Genomic DNA, 19,939 nt, shown 5'->3' with positions numbered 1-19,939 from the left:
TCATGCAGCAGTTGGGTGTCAGATAGTCATTGCAATTAGATCCAATAGTTAGATCCAATATATCTTACAGGGGGGCTTCCTTTCCTAGCAGATGTATTAGAGCTCACTCCAATAACTGATTCCAGTAGAAACAAAATCACTGCCTTTTGCATAAATCCTACATGTAGAGAGACATGATTTCTAGTGATTTTAATAGAGTGAGCTCTAATACATCTTCTAGGCAAAAGGAGCCCCCCCTATAAGATAAATTGGATCTAACTGTCAATGATTATCTGACACCCAACTCCTGCATGAAGAGAGAATGAAAAGAAACAGATACTGAGAGGAATAGTGAAGATGAACTTGATTATTTCAGAAACGATACAGAATTTTTAATTGATTGCATAGATAGAAAGTTTCTTATTTCAGTATGATGAAGCTCATATTAAATTTTCATTTTTGCGAAAGTTCCCCTTTAACCAATATAACATATTTATACATCTATAATTTGAACACATAGTGACTTCATAATATGTTTCATAACATTAAAGTAAATTTAAGGAAAAGGTTAAGAAATAGAAAGATGGGATACGAGGAGGGTGCTGTGAGTTCAGTCGATACCGGATTTCGCTTTGTTACAATTCTTGACCTGTTGTAGATATGTCCTGTTGTGAAGCGTAACTGATCTAATGCTTTTGACAGGAAGGAAGTAGACAGAATGATGTCATTCAAGCAGAAAAAAAAGTAATCATAACATTTCAACAATTAAATTAAATTGCTTTTCCTACTCTGGTTTGACCACAGTGCAGTGACTTTTCGGTTTCCATTGAAATCTGTTGCCTTAATTCATAATCATCCCTCCTTCTCCTCCATTTTTCTCCTTCTTCTTTTACACAAAAGCGGTAAGTGCAGCTGTTTCCTTAAGTTGCCGATTCTGACCAAGGGCACCATAGTTCTCCCCAATCATGACTGGCTCTTAATGTCTGTCAAGGACACAGCTGCCATGTCTACTCTCAGGCTGAAAATGTCAAACCAAATTGGGTTCCTCTTCCAAGCAAACCACAAACCTCAAGCTGCACTTCACTTCCAAAATGTGACATTTATGAGGAGAGAAAGCAATAAAACAGTTACAATCTGGTGTCTGGTCCCTGTCCCTGTGCTCCCACCTGCCCCAACATTGCAAAATGTGGCCACCTTGAGTTTATTAAGGTTTCTCACTTCTGCTTTCTGCTAAATAAATTAAATGGAACAGGTAACTGTTACAGGAACCTTCCTTGGTCCTAACGCACACACGTGCACAATAAGACTCGGGAATATATGTATATATATATGGAGTGACATGCCCCCTTTCATAGAATATAAAAATAGTAGATGTCACAAACGGCTTTCATGACCAAGTCTTTAGACCACAAACCATGGTACTCAACATATCCTTGTATTTTACAAAGGGCAGTAGTGTTTATATAATAGATAGGTTTCATTAGGTGACATCACTAAACATTGAATGTAACTGATGACATCAGTAAGCACCAATTATTAGCACTTCTACAACAGTCTTGGGTGTATTAGACCAGTTTGGGCACCATGACCTGTAGCCTTTTTGGTGAACATCCAGTATACACTTCCGCTGCAGAATGTGCCAACCTCACTATTTGTACTCTAGAAAGACCCAGTAACCAACGCCCTTAGCTGGCACCTCACTGCATGGCTACATTTTCTGTGGATAAGTGTCTGCTTTGGTTCTATTGGTTGTTCAGGTAAAGCGCTACACATGCCATTACAGCAGGGATACTGTCATGGGACGTATTGGCGTTTCTGCTGGAAAAACGCCAATACTCGCGTCCTGTGGCAGATTTCGGCTTGCAAGTGCGCTATAGTGCGTTTTCCATTAGTTTCAGCCTATTTACGGCTGGTGGAGCTTTTTTTTAGAAACGCAGCGTAAAAACGCCACGTCTGGCCTTGCCCTTAAGACATCTGATGAGAGGTGGTGGAAGCTGAATTTGTATAAAGCGTAGTCTTGACATCTTAAATGTGAAATCAATGCATGGATTAAGCAGGGTATTAAGCTTAACATCTGTATTAATAAGAGGCAGAGCGGTGGGCTCAGTGACTGGTGGATGAAGTTGTGAGTGATGGTTTAATGGCTGACTAAAGAAAGAAAAATGTCTTGTAGGGGAGCTGATTAGCGAGGTCCTTGTTAAGAGGTGAGCATTAGGAGATTATAACATGCAGACATGCAGACTGTCCTTGTTATCCAGATTGGTGCCAGAGCGGCAGGGTTAAACAAGGTGCGCAGACAAGGCATTATTCTCTCTATTAGGCACATTCATGTGCACCGCTGTGTATTGTCACCAGCACGCAGTCATTATCAAAAGGACCGGTATATTGTCAGCCTTCCACTTTAAAGCTCGGAGGCATTGCTCCTGATTTTCCTTGCTTTTAAGTGTCTGTGCTGCAGTTTGAGGGGTGCCTGGTGCCGAGAATCAGAAATCAACGTTAATTTAATCAGGAAACAGTAGATGTTGCTTCCTTGTGTTAGGAAGACTCCAAGATCAGCAATATATTTCATCAAGGCCGGAGTGGCTTTGGGAATGTATATCTCTTTGTATTTATTAAGCTTTGAAGCACAGGTTTTTACCAAGGTTGTACTTTTTTTTAGGCTTGCCAAATAGCTCATCCACTAAACGTGGCCATATACGTAACAATTACGATCTTTCTTGGAAAAGATGTTTCCAAGAAAGATTGTTCATTTCAATACACACGTGTAGAGCTGAATCGTCAGATATACAGGTAGAAACAATACCTTTACCAATTCTACCTGTAACTGATTCAGCACTAACAATGGCCGATGTTTGGGTCCCTTCAAAGGCACCCGATCAAAATTTTCCATCCAGCCTGATCAACCAGCCGACCAATATTCAAGTCTTCTGCCGATATCGGTCACCTCTTTTCTCACCATACAGGCACCAAATATCGTACAAAAATCAGTAACCTACCTAAAAGCAGTTGCATCCTAAAGTGCTTTTAAGGCTCACACAAGGTTGCTCAGGGCTTACACTCAAATTAAACCAGGTTACCCAACTTCAGAATTTAGTGCCTTGGAAGGCTGAATCCCAGAGCAGAAGGGACTTCACCGGCTAATGTGGTAGAAGAACGGTTCAGTTTTTTAGTCTTGTGCACAATGTTATAAATGCATCTGCTGCTAGGAGGTAATGAAAACTCTCTCTCGATTTAAATAGCACATTCTCAGCAAGACAATCTGTCAGGAGACGCTTAATGTGGAGATACTGCCATGTCTGTCTATTATTCAGTAATATGACATTTTCTCACTTTGAAGTCAATGTCCCAGTGATGGAGCAAAGTCACCTCAGCATTAAATAAAAAGCCTTTGCTATTCTTAGCAATAATACATGTAGCCCCATGCCTGGAGGTATTTGTGCCCGTTCTGCTTGTTCCTTAGCAGGACATTCATCCTAATAACTAGAAGTCTTTCAGGTTTTGTACAAGGTTTAGCTCTACATTTTATATAATGGGAATAACTCAGTAGAGGACTAATATGCCAAAATCTATCATACAAGAGACATAAGACATTGTGAAGGTGCAGGATTGTTCTGAATAGAGCTTGAAGGCTATATGGACATATTTCTATGCAGAGATGCTTCCTGAACCATTTAGACAACTAATACCCATCATACTTAGCGAGTTGACACCCAATATTTAGGTTACAAAGAGAGGCTCAAATGATGGTGAGAGGAAGGGTATGGTTGAGTCACATTTGGTACATTTCTGCTCTAAATGGCAACAATTTTAGCGGTATATGCAGGAGCTACTTCAGTCAAGGGCAGAAAGGTTTTGGTGGATCTTTGGTTGGACATTCCCATAATGGTTGGGGCAGATCAAGGGTGCTATCATGTATGCATGCGGTATTTGCTTCATTGAAGTCCAATTCTACTTATTGGCAAGGCCCACCTCCTAGGGGGCACAGGTTACTGGTGGGATTATAATTGTGGCCCCTTGCCATGGGCCTCTTTAACTTAATTGCATGGGGCCCTATTATTACTGATCATGAGCGGTCTGTAGGATTCTTCTGCTTTAAATGGTCATAGGTTGGTCTAGCTCCATATGATTCTTCTGCTTTGAATGGCTACTAGTGATGAGCAAAATTTTTCAGCAAGTTTCGCAATGAAAATGACGTCCATAGACTCTGAGTGAAAAAAAATTGCCGCACGTCAAAAAATTGTCTCTCATAGACTTCGATGCATTTTGGCAATTTTTTGCCGTTTTGCTAATTTTTGGTAAATTAAAAAAAGAACAGATTTGCCCATCGCAAATGGATACAGGTTATTCTAGTTCTCTATGGTTCTATAATTTGCTACAGGCTAATCTAGCTCTGATTGGCTGCAGGTTGGTTCCAGCTCAGCTGAATTTAAAGACTGCTTCACATGGAAACAAAGACTGAAAAAAAGAAGATCTTACACCACACTGACTAAACACAGCAATGAACCTCATACAGTATATGTACATATAGCTTCACACTGAACTGAAAGCTTTCCTATAAATTCTAATTTTAGCCCTGCAAAATAGTTTGTGCAACACATACTTTGGCATAAAATTAACTGTGGTGTTGTCAGTCCATTGCTAAGTGGTGGCAATTTTGGCACGTTCACTTTCATATTGGCTAAATTGAGGTAGTGGTTGGCTGAGTTACAGCATAATCGTTTCTGGTTAATAATTCCATGCAAATTGAGTATCACCTCCATTACAGTTCACTTCTGCTTTATTGTGGTCATCAGCCCACCTGTTAATGGGGAAGTACTCCAGAGACCCTGTATTTTGAGAGCCAAAAGAAATACTGTAACATAACATCAGGCTTTCCCCTTCAGCTTGCCTAAAGCCCAGAATATTTTTTTTTTCTTGAATTGATTTATAACTCCCTGGCCCAACGTCTGTTTAGTGGCTTTGACATGGTTTGCACAATTAGATTTAAATCCCAAATATACACTTGTGGGTTTATATTTTTCCCACTTCTTGCTAGGGTGAAGAATTGAGTGGAACCCTGGAATTCGACTCTATAGTTGGCTACCCTTTTTATAAGTAGGATTTGTGTACCATTTTAGAAGGATGTCTATGGAGTCAGTGCACCAGTTGGATAGCTCTGCCTTAGACATTACAGTCCCAGGGTGCAACTTATTGTAAGCCAGAACATTCCTTGTTTGTACACCATTAAGGTTTGAGAATGCCTCAGGCCTTCACAAACAAAGTGAAGGTCTCGAGCCTACAATGTTGTTTCTAGAGGGTAAGAGAGTCTTTAGGGTGGTGGTTTCCAGACTATTTCAGGTCAAGCCCCACTTTGAGACCAAACATATGGCTGGGGGGGGCCTTATCTCATAGCAAGGTTATAGACATATGTTAATATTTCTATGTCAACTGTTCAGCCATAGTTTAAAGAAAATCTAGTACAGCAAATAATTGTTCAGCCTTAAATCTCACTCTAGTTGACCTTCAAGCTGAGTTTTCAGGAGTATCTAAGGGAGAATTCTCAAATCTGTTCTAACCAGCGTAAGCTCTCCTATGGGTGGCAGCCCCATAGTTTGGGTACCACTGTTTTAAGGGCCAACTCTCCAAGGTTCTCCAAGGCAGCAGTTGCAAGAAAGAAGACTGTGGGATGGTGGCAGGTTTGTTTGGCCTCTGCCCCTACTATTAAGCACAACAGTAAACAGCCTAGAAGACCATTTGCTCTGTGGATAATCTTTCAGAGAGCCGGTCACTTGCTGAGAGGCAGCAGCCCATCATGGGCTTGTTAGCAGCTCGGAAGAAACTAATGTGTATTGTCTCTCAGCTTGTACTGCTGCAATTCCACCCCCTCTAGCTGCCTGACAGTGTTTATCTAAAACACTTTCCCCGCCGCGCGTTCCGGTTCTTGTAAGCCATGTCTCATTGGGCGACCTTTTCATTCCCAGCGAGAAGGGGCTGAGCTCGTCAGATAAAAGCGACGAGACAGAGAACAGGAGGAACACGAGCTCCGAAAATCCGAGCATGATTGAAAACAAGATGTGTTAAATCAATGCTCTTTATCGCCTGCCTGTTCTCCAGCAATTGCCGCTCTGAGCTCATTCGGAGCACAAACGAGATGATAAAAGTAGTGTCAGAGAGCTCGCTGGGCTACAGGGGACACAAACATGTTTATCACATGCACACCATGCATCTACACCGCTGTCCCTGATAAGCAGCATTGTCACAACTCCCGGGAAGAATGGTGATGAACAATTACTGAGGGAGCTCCGAGCTGAGAGCCATGATTGGAACTACAGAGCCTGCAGAGTGGAGAGAGGGGGCAAAGAGACCGAGCAAGTGCAACAGAGAGAAGGGAAAATATAGATAAATGTGCAATTTATATAAGGATGGGGTAGGCAGACTGGCAGGTACGGGAAAGGGAAATTGCTGGTTTGTAGGGAGAAAGATTGATAAATGATAGTTTGCTGGATAGTAGAGCGATAGGCACTTATAGATACAAGTAATGGTTATATGCTATATTGGCAGATGACAGATAAGAGACATAGATAGAAAGACGATACTAAACTATTTCTGCAGATCAACATTATAAAAGTAAGAGATAATAGATTGGTGACAGATACATAGATAGATCTGATAATAACAGATACATGAAACATGGATAGTCTGATAGATGATTGGCAGGAATATATCCGCTCTTCCCCATTCCCAATATATTGTGTGCATTGCATATCAAAATAGAACACAGGGGTGCCCAGACTTTGTCCCCTCACTATCTACTCTTGCCACCTGACTTCCATCCTGAGATCTACCTCACAATCTCATAGCAGGATGGCACAGAGGCAATTCAATGTATAAATACCCCCCTAACCCCAATTCGCCGAAATACTTTGGGTGACTTTTATGTCTGACAACATTATTTTCTGCACAACAACTTTTTTTCTGCGCCGGGGTCTACCAGGAACTCTAAATTTATCGACTGGTAGACAGCGATCGACGTCTCGGCACCCCTGATATAACAGATAGATGGGTAGATACCAAGACTGGTAGGAACTATAGGCTGAGTGGGGGGGGGGGTGTGTTTGGGCAGGGTAATTAAAGACATTTTCTGCACAGATTTCTTCACAAGGCCAATTCCCAAGAACACAATGCAGGATACATAGAGCCCCAGTTCTATATATAATGCCCCCAGGACACATGATAGTATAATTGTCTTATATAATACTTGGAACCCATGACAAGCTAAATATGGTGTCAGTTCCATGTATAAAACTCCTGGAATCCAGGGCACTTTCATGTATAATAACCCCAAGAGACATGGCAGGATAAATGCAGTGCCATCTTCATGTATCATAGCTCCATCCTGTAGGGCAGGGGTCCCCAACCTTTTTTACTCGTAAGCCACATTAAAATGTAAAAAAGAGTTGGGGAGCAACACAAGCATGAAAAAGTCCAAGTCAAATAAGGGCTATTATTGGCTATTGGTAGCCCCTATATGGTCTACTCTGGTAGCCTACAGGAGACTCTGTTTGGCAGAACAACTGGTTTTTATACAACCAAAACTTGTCTCCAAACTTGGAATTCAAAAATAAGCACCTGCTTTGAGGTCAATGGGAGCAACATCCAAGCGGTTGGTGAGCAACATGTTACTCGCGAGCTACTAGTTGGGGATTACTACTGTAGGGAAATTCAGTGTTATTGGTTTGGGGAGGCTTAACATATCCATGTTTTTTTACTTACTCATTATATATTGAGAATGATACATCTTATTGTTTGGGCTTCTGTTACCAGCCAAGCAGGCCCAGATTTGTGGAAAGGCCACCTAGGCCCGGGCCTAGGGCGGCAGGATTTTAGGGGGGCGGCATGCTGCCCAACCACACCCACATTGGTTCAAAAACATTGGGGATGCGCAAGAAATACAATCTCCATGAAAATTTGCATGAATAAAGTGGAGGGGACAGGGGCGACAAACGGCAGTGGGCCTAGGGGCGCCCGCTATGTAAATCCGGCCCTGCAGCCAAGGCCACCCCAGCCCTTTCACAGTAAATATCTGTACCTCCAACAATTCCCCCTGCTACTTTTCTGCTGTTTTCCAGCACATGAACTGGTCTGATGTCACTTACCTGAGCTTAGGGACCACTTACAATATTCTATGTACAGTATTTTCAACATAAAATTCTGACTCCAAAGCTGATATGGCAGCTCAAAAAGCAGCTCTTTCTACATATCGACTTCTATGACCAACAATCCTATTTTTTTCAGTTGATTTCCGGCATTCCCTAAGCTTAGCTTCCCAGCAGCAGCCCAGAGCACACTGAGCATGTGCAGTGCCACTGACACACAAAAATGGCCTAACAAGATCTAATATGGGGGAACTGCTGGGGACAATTTTGAAGTCCTGGATCATTACTGTTATAGGGCTGCTGAACCTCTGGGGTCAGTATATAAAATACATCATTTATAACCATATTAATTATTAAGCTTTTGTTCTTCTTTAAAACAACTTTCTTCTTTAAAATAATAACCAACCCTTGCTGAATATTGTTCAAAATTGGTTTAGAATAAATCTTTTTTTTTTACTCTCATTTTCCTGTTACAAAATGCCAACATAATCATCTCTTGATGGGATTTTTTTTTTCTTTTAGTTGTTTTTACTTTCAGCTCCATTTAGGGCTTTTTTTTTTGTGTGTGTGTAAAGAATTAATGACTCCTCTGCGCGGTTGTTTTCTCCGAATCCCTAAAGTGGCAGTACTCGTAATCAATGAATACAGAAAAAAAAATATATACAATTTGTATTTTGGAAAAGCACGGAAAGAGATAATGCACCTGATAGCGAAATTAAAGATTTTAAGGATAAGAGAGGGTGAAATTATTTTGTTTTAAATTGCAGCATGATTGTTATATATTGAAGGGGAGCTATAGTCAATATAGAATGCTGAATGTGTGACTATAGAGTAAAACAAGCCACTTTGCTGCATGTTTTCATTATTGATATAGTTTCTGAAGTTAAAATAACTTATTTCACCTACATGTTAGGCAAGAAAGAGATCTGTAGTAAGGGTGGTGGCTGTCATGTCTAAAGGTAGCCATTCACTGGCCAATACTCTTTGGCTGAACAGATACCATACTAGTAGGGTTTCCACCTATTCTAGGATAAAATACCGGCCTTCCTTTATATTTATCTTTTCTCCCTATTAATAACATTGGGATTAACCATCATTTTTACCGGCCAGGACAGTAAAATACCAGCCAGGTGGCAACCCTACATACTAGTAGGTCTACCACCTTTTCTATAAAAAAAAAAGCTTGCCTTTCTATATAAAGTAACATTGGTTCCAGTCAGGTCACTATTGGTTCCGCCCTCGCTCCTGATAAAACTGACCCTAGTGTGCTTGAATGTGATAGGGACCTTAGATTGTAAACTCCACTCTGTTGGTGGCCTCTGGTACCCTCTTTGTAATGTATGTTATGCTTTTTACATGTTCTTCCTTTGTCTCTCTCCATTCTACATCTTATCACCTACCAAAAGGCTTTTGTCCATCCCATTATAAGAAACCAACAATGGCAGGGATAGGGGAGTCAAAAGTCATGGGCTAAAATGACAAGGGGTCATGGTTTGATCTCAAGATTAAATGGTCTACAATCCCTAAGGGCAAAGATACACGCTCAGATTTGGGGAGATTAGTCACCCCGCGACCAATCTCTTTTTCGGGGCAACTAATCTCCCCGGACTTCCTTCCCGCTGGCTAGAATGAAAATCGCTGGCGGGATGGCACTCTGAAAACTTCATTTTATGAAGTTGCCTCACAAGAAAACTTCGGGCGACTTCGGAAAACGAAGCGCTCCGAGTGCCATCCCACCGGCGATTTTCATTCTAGCCAGCGGGAAGGCAGGGGAACGCAGTTCGGGGAGATTAGCCGCCACGGAGAAGGGGAGATTTGTCGCCGGTTGACTAATCTCCCCGACTCTGAGCGTGTGTCTCTGCCCTAAGTGTGCACATTGCTGGTTCACGAGAATACCTTAAACCGATTTTAGTATACAAGTATTGGACCTGTTATGCAGAATGCCCAGGTCCTTGGGTTTTCTGGATAATGGATGTTTCCATAATTTCCATAATCATACCTTAAGTCTACTAGAAAATCATATAAACATTAAATAAACCCAATAGGCTGATTTTGCCTCCAATAAGGATTAATGATATTTTAGTTGGGATCAAGTACAATCTACTGTTTTATTAATACAGAGAAAAAGGAATTCATTTTAAACATTTGAATTATTTGTTTATAATGGAGCCTTCCTCTGTAATTTAGAGCTTTCTGGATAATGGGCTTCCAGATACCTGTCCAGCAATGTTGAGCTTATTTCATCTCAACATAAACCCTCTAAGTGGGTTTATATGTCAAAATGGATCATGTAAACCTCTTCTTCTGAATAAGATCGATCTCAGTGTATGAAGTTGGACTCCAAGGAACCCCACGCAGTCTTCCTTGTTGGATATTTCCTTTATGTTAGATCTTTTTTAAGTCACAGATATCAGGTGTCAATTGAGTCATTCTTGACCATATTGACATCTCACTCGCCAAAATAATCATCAGATATCCATTGGGCACTGAAGACTACGTTGGTCCACTACTTAAAGCCCATGTCACACAAATATATCTACATCAATGTCTCTAATGCAGTGAAATTGTCTCCAAAACTAATATTTAAGAACGACCCTGGAAGATGGTTTGAGGATAGAAAATGTTCCCCTCCAATAATTAAATGGTATCATATTTAAAGTGCCATCTGTTTACCATGAATATTTAAAAAAGCCTATTTTAAAGTCATTTGAATTTAAAAAAAAAAAAAAAAAAGTTTTCCAAAGTTTTCGAGTACTTATCTTGATGGCTGCGCATTCACAGAAGTAATTACTGGCTTTTTACTCACCTATGTGAAGTATTGTATTCTGCAAATGGATTCGCGGCCACTTTACCAAAGCTCTTCTTTTTTTTTTTTTTTCCTATTTTTATTTTACATATGAAAGTATGAGCTGTCAATCAGCAGACTTTGAGGATTATCTCTTTTGCAGAAATGATTGATCGCCATTTAGATTTAGGAGTTGACAAGTTAAAGGATTTTATTGGTGTAATTATGCTCTTGCACTCAAGTCTCACAATTTAAATGTCCTTTTAAATCCCCGGGATTCGTTATGTGTCTTGAGAATGGGGGGCAGTGGGATAATGCAAACGCCTTCCATTACTACAGGGTCAATTAGGATTTCATACAATTTTGCTAATAATCCTTTTTTATTTTATTTTTTTGTCTCTTTGCTAGAGAGATGAATTCATTGCCGATTTTGAGGTTGTTAATAGATGGACAGATGAGGAGGGTGTTAATCCATATCTCTGTGTTAAACAGAAGAAAGGCCAAATGATACCAAAGCAGCTGTCAGAAATTCTCATTCCGAACAAGGCAATGGAATCATTAGGCCTTCATAACCTTCTGTGGGATACTTACTATATTACTCTGTTATATCTGAGAGAAGGTTCCTATTCATCCTGTTCATTATCAACAGTGTCCAGTAGTGATGGGCGAATTTATTCGCCATGCAAGGATTTGCGTCGAATTTCCACATTTCGCAACCTGCCAAATGTTTCACAAAACTTCGCCGGCAATTTGCTGCGACAAAAAAGTCGCATGTGTAAAAATTGTCGAGCGATTAAAAATTGTCGTACGTCAAAATAATGTTAACGCCCATAGGGGGTCATTTATAAAGTTCGCGCAGCACATATTAATTCGCAAATGGTCGTATTGCCCATGTTTTTTCCTAAGCGCTAAACAAATTGCACTGCTGTGCCCATCATTCTGGTTGATGGGTATTTGCATTGAGAATACAAATGCAAATGAAGGATTGCGAATTTTTTTTCACAATGCGAATTAAATATGTCAAAAATTGCAAATTGGGAATATTTATGTGCACACTCTGCGTTTGAATTACGGCACAACTTTGGTGGTGGAGAAAATATTTACAATACAGTTTTGCAAACTGCGAATTTAAGTTACTGTCAACGCTATTTTCGCGCACAACAACCTCGCACAGTGGGCGCACTCACCCGTCTCATTTGCAAACCATCTGCGAAAATTTATTCACAATACGAATTCGCAAAAACCGGAAAGCAGTGCGATATATTAGCGTTCAGGAAAAAACATGGGCAAGGCAAACATATGTGAAAAATTATGCGCTGTGCCAACTTTATAAATGACCCCCATTGAATTTACTGAATTCGGACAAAAAAGTCGCACAAGTAAAATTTTGTCGAGTGCATAAAAATTGTTGCAGGTCAAAATTATTTTGACACCCATTGACTTTATCGCATTCGGACAAAAAGTCGTGAACGTAAACATTGTCCCTCGTGTAAACATTGTTGTACATCAGAATAATTTTGACGCCTATTGACTTCAATGCCTTTCGCTAATTTTTTGGGAAGGGAAACAGAACAGATTCACCCATCACTAGTACATAGTAATCCAAGGCAACTGGACTGGTTGAGTCCTCTGCAAGACATTTCACCACTCAACCACTCAGCCTCTTCAGTTCAGTTAACTTGTGAGACAACTTTGGGTAACTTTGTAAAATGAATCGATCCGAGTGCCATCCCGCTGTGATTTTAATTTTAGCCGGCGGGAAGGCAGTTTGGAGCGATTAGTTGCCCCGACGAAGAGGAGATTTGTCGCCGGGCGACTAATCTCCCTGAATCTGCCCGTGTGTCCTGACCCTAAGCAGTGAAACACTTTTTATTACTCAAACAAACCCAGTTGCCTTAGACTTATCACTACAGGTATGGGACCTGTTATACAGAATGCTCGGGACCTGGGGGTTTCCGGATAACGGATCTTTCCGTAATTTGGGTCTTCATGCCTTAAGTCTACTAGAAATTCATTTGAACATTAAATAAACCCAATAGGCTGGTTTTGCTTCCAATAAGGATTAATTATATCTTAGTTGGGATCAAGTACAAGCGACTGTTTTATTACAGAGAAAAAGGAAATCATTTTTAAAAATTTGGATTATTTGGATAAAATGGAGTCTATGGGAGACAGCCATTCCATAATTCGGAGCTTTCTGGATATCGGGTTTCCGGATAAGGGATCCTATACCTGTACTAGATACCAGGGTATGCGCATATAACCAAGTGCATGTATATATATAAATTAAGGGGAAAAGCAACAACCTACAAAATATGCTTCCATTAGACCAGTGGTTTCTGCTCTTATTGGGCTGAGATTCTGAACAGGGATGGGAAAATTTGACCCGTTTCGCAGAAAAATTCGAAGCCGGCGACATAAATTTGCCCATCCCTAATTCTGAAGTCCAACAGGTGTGGCCTGGAAAACTGCCTTTAAAACGATAAATGCAGGAATAGGAACACAAACCTGCCAAAAAGTATTTATAACCTGTACATATAAATGTATCACACTTAAAGGTCGATTTATGAAAGGTGAAAATTAAATTTTCCTTGCGAAGGTTAAAAAATCTTTGTATTTATTACATTTCCATAGACGGCAAAAAATCAGGTTGCTTAGAGTTGGTGATGTTCTTTCTAATAAATGGCTGCATTAGTGTCTGCTCGTTCCTCTCCCAACACAAACCCAGTCTTGCCAAATGCACCGCAATTTCTTATATATCGGCACCTATCCCACCCAGCTCTGGTGTCACAAGGTGCTGCAAATATATCAATTAAATGTGGCAGTAGGGGTAAAGCCAGAAAAGTAGGTAATAAAGGACACTAAGGGCAACGGTGGGGAAGAGTCCCTGGCCCACTACCCGCCCACAACCTGCCCAAAAAGTAAAAAGTCTTACCAACCTGACTTGGGCTGTGAAATGCACCACTACTCCACTTATCAGAGAATTCTCAAGAATTACTTTACCTTTATTTTATTAGATTTTATTAGAACCTTGCTCAACATAAATACATTTTCTCTGCATTTTCGCCTCGGTGCCGAACGCTGGTGACTTTTTCAGTGCGAGCGTTTCAAAACAAAAAAACGCTAGCGATCGCTTTTGCCTATCGTAACTTAATTAGTCCTCCTACGCTTAGGTCACTGTGAATAGGGCGGGTACATTAAAGTTGTATGGACGTCTTTATTAGAGATGTTGGTGCAAATGTTTGAAGTGGCCACTTATTATTACAAATCTCCAAGGAACCTTAAAGGAAAACTATAGCCCCAAAATTAATACAACAGTTTACATCATATTAAGTGGCATATTAAAGAATCTTGCCAAACTGGTCTATATATTTAAGTAAATCTTGCCCCTTTACATCTCTTGCCTTGAGCCACCATTTTGTGATGGTCTGTTTGCTGCCTCAGAGATCACCTGACCAGAAATACTGCAGCTCTAACTAACAGGAAGAGATCACCTGACCAGAAATACTGCAGCTCTAACTGTAACAGGAAGAGATCACCTGACCAGAAATACTGCAGCTCTAACTGTAACAGGAAGAGATCACCTGACCAGAAATACTGCAGCTCTAACTGTAACAGGAAGAGATCACCTGACCAGAAATACTGCAGCTCTAACTGTAACAGGAAGAGATCACCTGACCAGAAATACCGCAGCTCTAACTGTAACAGGAAGAGATCACCTGACCAGAAATACTGCAGCTCTAGCTGTAACAGGAAGAAGTGTGGAAGCAAAAGACAGAACTCTGTCTGTTAATTGGCTCATGTGACCGAACATATATGGTTTGTTTGTGTGCACCGTGAATCCTAGGATCCCAGGGGGTGGCCCTTATTTTTTAAAATGGCAATTTTCTATTTATGATTACCCAATGGCACATACTACTAGAAAAGCATATTATGAAAATGGTTTATTTACATGAAGCAGGGTTTTACATATGAGCTGTTTTATCTTTTTATAGAGACCTACATTGTTGGGGGTATAGTTTTCCTTTAATCCAGACAAAAGAGATCCTATAATGCCCTACATATGAGCCCACCCTAAAATGAATGTTCCATGGGCCTCAAATGTCTGGGGAAAAATGTTAACCCAAAAAAGTTTAACAGTTAGGACATTTGCAGACAATCCCGCTTAAAAAAAGGAAATGTCGCCAGCGTTTTTACAATTTGAATGCATTTCCGGCAGACAGGATATGATGTAAGTGACATAAGATTGAGGAGGATGGAGCTTCATTTTAGCAGTATGACAATGAATCCAGCAGCACTCTGATATGTGATTCAATTGTTTATTCATGCCACTAGCAAAGCAACGTTTCGGGCTGTTCCACTTTACTGAATTTGCAGAGTAACGACCATTGGACAGAGCGAAAAGTCGCCTGGCGATAGAGTGCAAATGAATGCTAGTGACGGTCTCGTTCGCTAGTAAATAGTCGCCTACACCTGTTAGTAAATTGGCAATGTCCCTGCGGATGGGATTTCTGGCGAAATGTCACTAGCGTTAGCCACTTCGCCCTTAAGTGAATCTGCCCCATTGCAAGGTCATGCCCCATTGGCTTTTTGCTGTGTAAGACTATCACAAGAAGCTTTAGCTAGCCTTATACAGAACAACTGTGCAAATATATGGGCATCTTCTCAGACAGGAGTCACAGTAACCACTGTTTCTGGCTTTTTGCCTCTCCTGTACCTGGCAGATATAACCAGGACATTCTTCCACATACATGGCTGCAGTGCAATATTCTTAAGGATGGGGCAATGTTTTATAGTCCGTATAGTTTGGGTTACAACTAATAATGTTCTCCTGATTGTCTTTTTCAGCCCTAAACGAGCCAACTATTGACTATGGGTTCCAGAGGCTGCAAAAAGTCATCCCAAGGCACCCAGGCGACCCAGAAAGGCTACCCAAGGTAATTCCTTTTATTTGGCATACGGTAACAAGTCGTTTAATTGTGTTTGTGTTTTGCCTTCACTGATTCAATTATATATATTGCAATGCTTTTAAAAGACATAGAGATACAGTGTAACTAAATGGCGCCCTCCGGTGGCCAAACTGAAATTGGACAATTGTAGAGTGCTTGCTTGTCTTTGCCAGGCAATAACTTTCAAATGAAGCATTGTGCAGGGGAAATAAAGCACCCAGCTCAGAATGGGATTATAGGGCAGCTTGCAGGCAGAAGTATACATGTGGTTAAAGGAACAGTAAAACCAAAAATTGAAAGGCTTGTAACGTAATGAAAATATAATGCACTGTTGTGATGCATGGGAAAAACTGGTCTTTTTGCTTTAAAAACTCTACTGTAGTTTATATAAACAAACTACTGTGTAGCCATGGGGGTAGCCATTCAAAGCTGAAAAGGAGAAAGGGCACAGGATACTCAACAGATAACAGGTAAGCTCCGTAGTATACAATGGGATTCTTCAGAACTCATCTGTTATCTGCTGTGCATCCTGTGCTTGAATGGCTGCCCCCATGGCTACACAGCAGCTTATTTATATAAACTATAGTAGTACTTATCTGTTATCTACTGTGTATCCTGTGCTTGAATGGCTGCCCCCATGGCTACACAGCAGCTTGTTTATATAAACTATAGTAGTACTTATCTGTTATCTACTGTGTATCCTGTGCTTGAATGGCTGCCCCCATGGCTACACAGCAGCTTGTTTATATAAACTATAGTAGTACTTATCTGTTATGTACTGTGTATCCTGTGCTTGAATGAGTGCCCCCATGGCTACACAGCAACTCATTTATATAAACTATAGTAAAGTTCCTGAAGTAAGCACACCAGTTTTACCAGTTCAGGGCAATGGTACATTGTATAATCATTCTTTTAAAGGAGAACTAAACCCTAAAAATGATTATGGCTTAAAATGCAATTTTTTATACAACAAACTTATTGCACCAGCCTAAAGTTTCAGCTTGTCAATAGCAACAATGATACAGGACTTCAAACTTGTCACAGGGGGTCACCATCTTGGAAAGTGTCTGTGACACTCACATGCTCAGTGGGCTCTGATTGGCTGTTGAGAAGCTAAGCTTAGGGCTCGTCACTAATTATCCAGCAGAAAATGAGCTTCCCCTGTAATATAAGCTGATGCTACAGGTTTGCTGATTATTAAATTCTGATGCTAATTACACTGGTTTCTGTGCTGCCATGTAGTAATTATATGTATTAATTACTAATCAGCCTTATATTGTGACATTTCTATTCTATGTGTACTGTATATTATGAGTGGGTCCCTAAGCTCAGTAAGTGACAGCAGCACAGAGCATGTGCAGCGAATCAGCAGAAAAGAAGATGGGGAGCTACTGGGGCATCTCAGTAGCCCAATTCACTTCATCCCACTTTCCAGGTGGTTTCATCTTTATTCGTTTTTTGTTCTTGCCATTTGTACACACACATGCCCATTTCCTCCTGCTCCCCACCCCTATTGCAGTTTCTTTTCACACACTTTGGAAACAAATCTTCGGTCAGGCTGAGCGCAGGATTGATTGAAAGCATTAAGTCCTATAGAGAGTGCTTTATGAATTATACATCATAATACAATTACATGCCATTACGGCTTGAGAGAGAAGAGGATCTGACAGGGGCTAGGTAAGCAATGATTTGGCTTTGGAGAATTAACATTCACGGGCTGGAATGGCACAAAGAGACATGACGGGGAATTGCAGACAAGAAAATAAAGGGCAAATTCCCACTGCTTGGGGTAATATCCAAAGGGATAAGTACTTCCTTTTCTATAAATAAAAGTCGTTTTGCCTATAAAATAAAGCAGCATTGCTGGAAAAGATTTGCCTACTGAAAGGCAGTGTCACACTGTGGTACCTCAAGGGCCACCTTTCCTTCCACATTGGATTGACCTCACAGCTCACTTGGAAGCAGGGCCCACCAGCAGTAATGGGGTCCCCGACCTCCTTCTCCAGGGGGTCTGGTTATGAACCTATTAATCATCTAAGTGGAGGGGACAATTGGAATGGAGCTCCAATGACAGAAACTAATTACCTATGCCCAATGCCGTCATCAGGGGGTACTGTTATACTGAGCCTAAAGGGGGGCCGGCTGTGCAGCACTTTTTGAAATAGCCGGCCCCCCTTTACAGAGCTGAAGCTGCATCGAAGTCCCAAAGATCCGAAATCCTGAAGAGCCGAAGCCTTGAAAGCAGCCAAAGTTGATGTCCCGAAAAGACCCGAAGCCACGAAAGGAGCCAAAGTTGAAGTTCCGAAGCCGTGAAAAGACTTAAAGCCACTAAAGGAGCCGAAGTTGAAGTCCCGAAACCGCAAAAAGACTAGAAGCCGAAGTTGAAGTCCTGAAGCCACAAGTTGGGTTCTCCTAAATTAAACCTCTAGCCACCAACGTATTATTTTAATACTCTATAGGCCCCTGCCCCCAATGTTTTTTTTTTTTAAATATTCTCTGAAGCCCCAATGTTTATTTTTAACTTCTTTTTTTTTTTTTTTTTTTTAACTTATGGGGGGCCCTGACCACCAATGATTTTTTAAAAAAAAAAAACTTCTATGGGGGGCCGGTCACTAACTTTTTTTAACTTATAAGGGGCCCCTGACCATCAATGGGGTTTAACGTTTTTAGCGCTGATGTCTGTGTGGTCTTTTAACTGTGGTTTGGGCGGATCTGGGATGGGGCTTGGGGGGGGTAGGGCACAGGGGGCCCAGAAAATGTTGTACGGGGCCCCGTGATTTCTAATGTTGGCCTTGCCTATGCCCTCACCCCCACCCCGTGACCCACACAAACCCCGTTTCTTCCATCAAGTCCTTCACCTAAAATGTTACTTTTAGTCTCTTGGGTCCCCCTCTGCCATGGAACTTTTTTTTACATAAGACATGAATAGAACTGTTGTTGGCCACACCCTTGATCTATACTGACCCGCCCCCAAACTCTGCCCATTTGCTCCACCCATTGGTGTCCTCTTACTAGGACTGTCCCTATTAAATGGCAAATATGCAAATAATCTTGATTTATGCCCATGTTCTGATTAAATGTTCTCCCTCTATTTACCTGTAGGCATTGGAGTTTTTTATTTGGCTTTTCTTTATGTACAGATTAGTGATCAGTCGCAGTCGCTCCCAAGCTTGGAGTTCTGGGATCACTTATAGAAATGGCACGGTTTATTTAAAACAATTTGCTCTCGTTGGCATCCTGTGTTTTCTCCGCTTAAAACAACATTAGAATATCAAGGTTTAATGGGTTTCGTCTCGCATTCCCATACTTCATTGTAACGAATACGTTCTACCTGCTGTGCTGTTGCCTAGCAACCTGTGTGGTTCATTTACCTTTAAGGCATTGCCACTCTTTCCAGCTCCGCTTGTTTAATCCCTTTCCGACACACCGGGTGGGGTCAGGGGTCAATCTCAATGGCAAATATTGGTAATAAAGGTAGGAGTTTGCGCTTCCTCTTCAGAACTCAAGGTACTGTAAACTGATTAAAGGGCAAAAAAACCTAAAATAAAAAGTTGCTCAGCTACCACTCCCAGCACGCTTGGTGTATGATGTGATTTGTAGCTCAGCAGTTCAGGTATAGAGTATTAAGAGATAACTCAGTAACAACCCAGCCCTACCTTTGATAAGCCCTTGGCACAAAGACAAGTAGGGTCTTGGCAACAAGCAGAAATGGATGGGAGTCTCGCCAGGGGCATGGAGTGATCTGTCTGACGTCTCTTCATGTCTCTGGGGTGTCAGTTCCAGGAAACGAGGAATCCTTGCCATGCGCCACATAATTCCTTTGCTGACAGATGTCTCTAACGTTACAATACACTCTAGGGCCCCTTAGTTGACAACAGAAGCCAATAGGTCACTGCTGTCTGTCAGCCATTTTATGCATGACATTGGATGAGAATCCTTTCTCAGCAGTCTCGCTTGTGTCATTCGTGCGCCACATATTTTGCCTGTCATTATATTTAGTTGCTGTGTTGTGGGTGAAGCAGCAGCTGCTTATTAATGTGTAGGATTTACACTAATGCCCGAACCACTCACAATTCCAATAACATGAGGGA

General features: G+C 41.2%; 1 protein-coding gene across 4 annotated transcripts in view; it reads left to right on the top strand.

Annotated features, from left to right (window-relative positions):
* Nucleotides 1-19,939, top strand: part of LOC108712602 (transcription factor COE1) — a 280,326-nt gene that overhangs the window by 236,555 nt on the left and 23,832 nt on the right. For all 4 annotated transcript variants that reach the window (XM_018254888.2, XM_018254886.2, XM_018254887.2 and 1 more), the window contains exon 11: nucleotides 15,748-15,836. In XM_018254888.2, coding sequence (XP_018110377.1) covers nucleotides 15,748-15,836 — 89 coding nt within the window. The remainder of the gene's footprint in view (nucleotides 1-15,747; nucleotides 15,837-19,939) is intronic.

The sequence above is a fragment of the Xenopus laevis genome, chromosome 3S, assembly GCF_017654675.1.
Source record: "Xenopus laevis strain J_2021 chromosome 3S, Xenopus_laevis_v10.1, whole genome shotgun sequence".
In the NCBI taxonomy this organism is placed as follows: domain Eukaryota; kingdom Metazoa; phylum Chordata; class Amphibia; order Anura; family Pipidae; genus Xenopus; species Xenopus laevis.
Note: the sequence above shows the minus strand (reverse complement) of the source record. Positions and strands in the feature narration are given on the sequence as shown.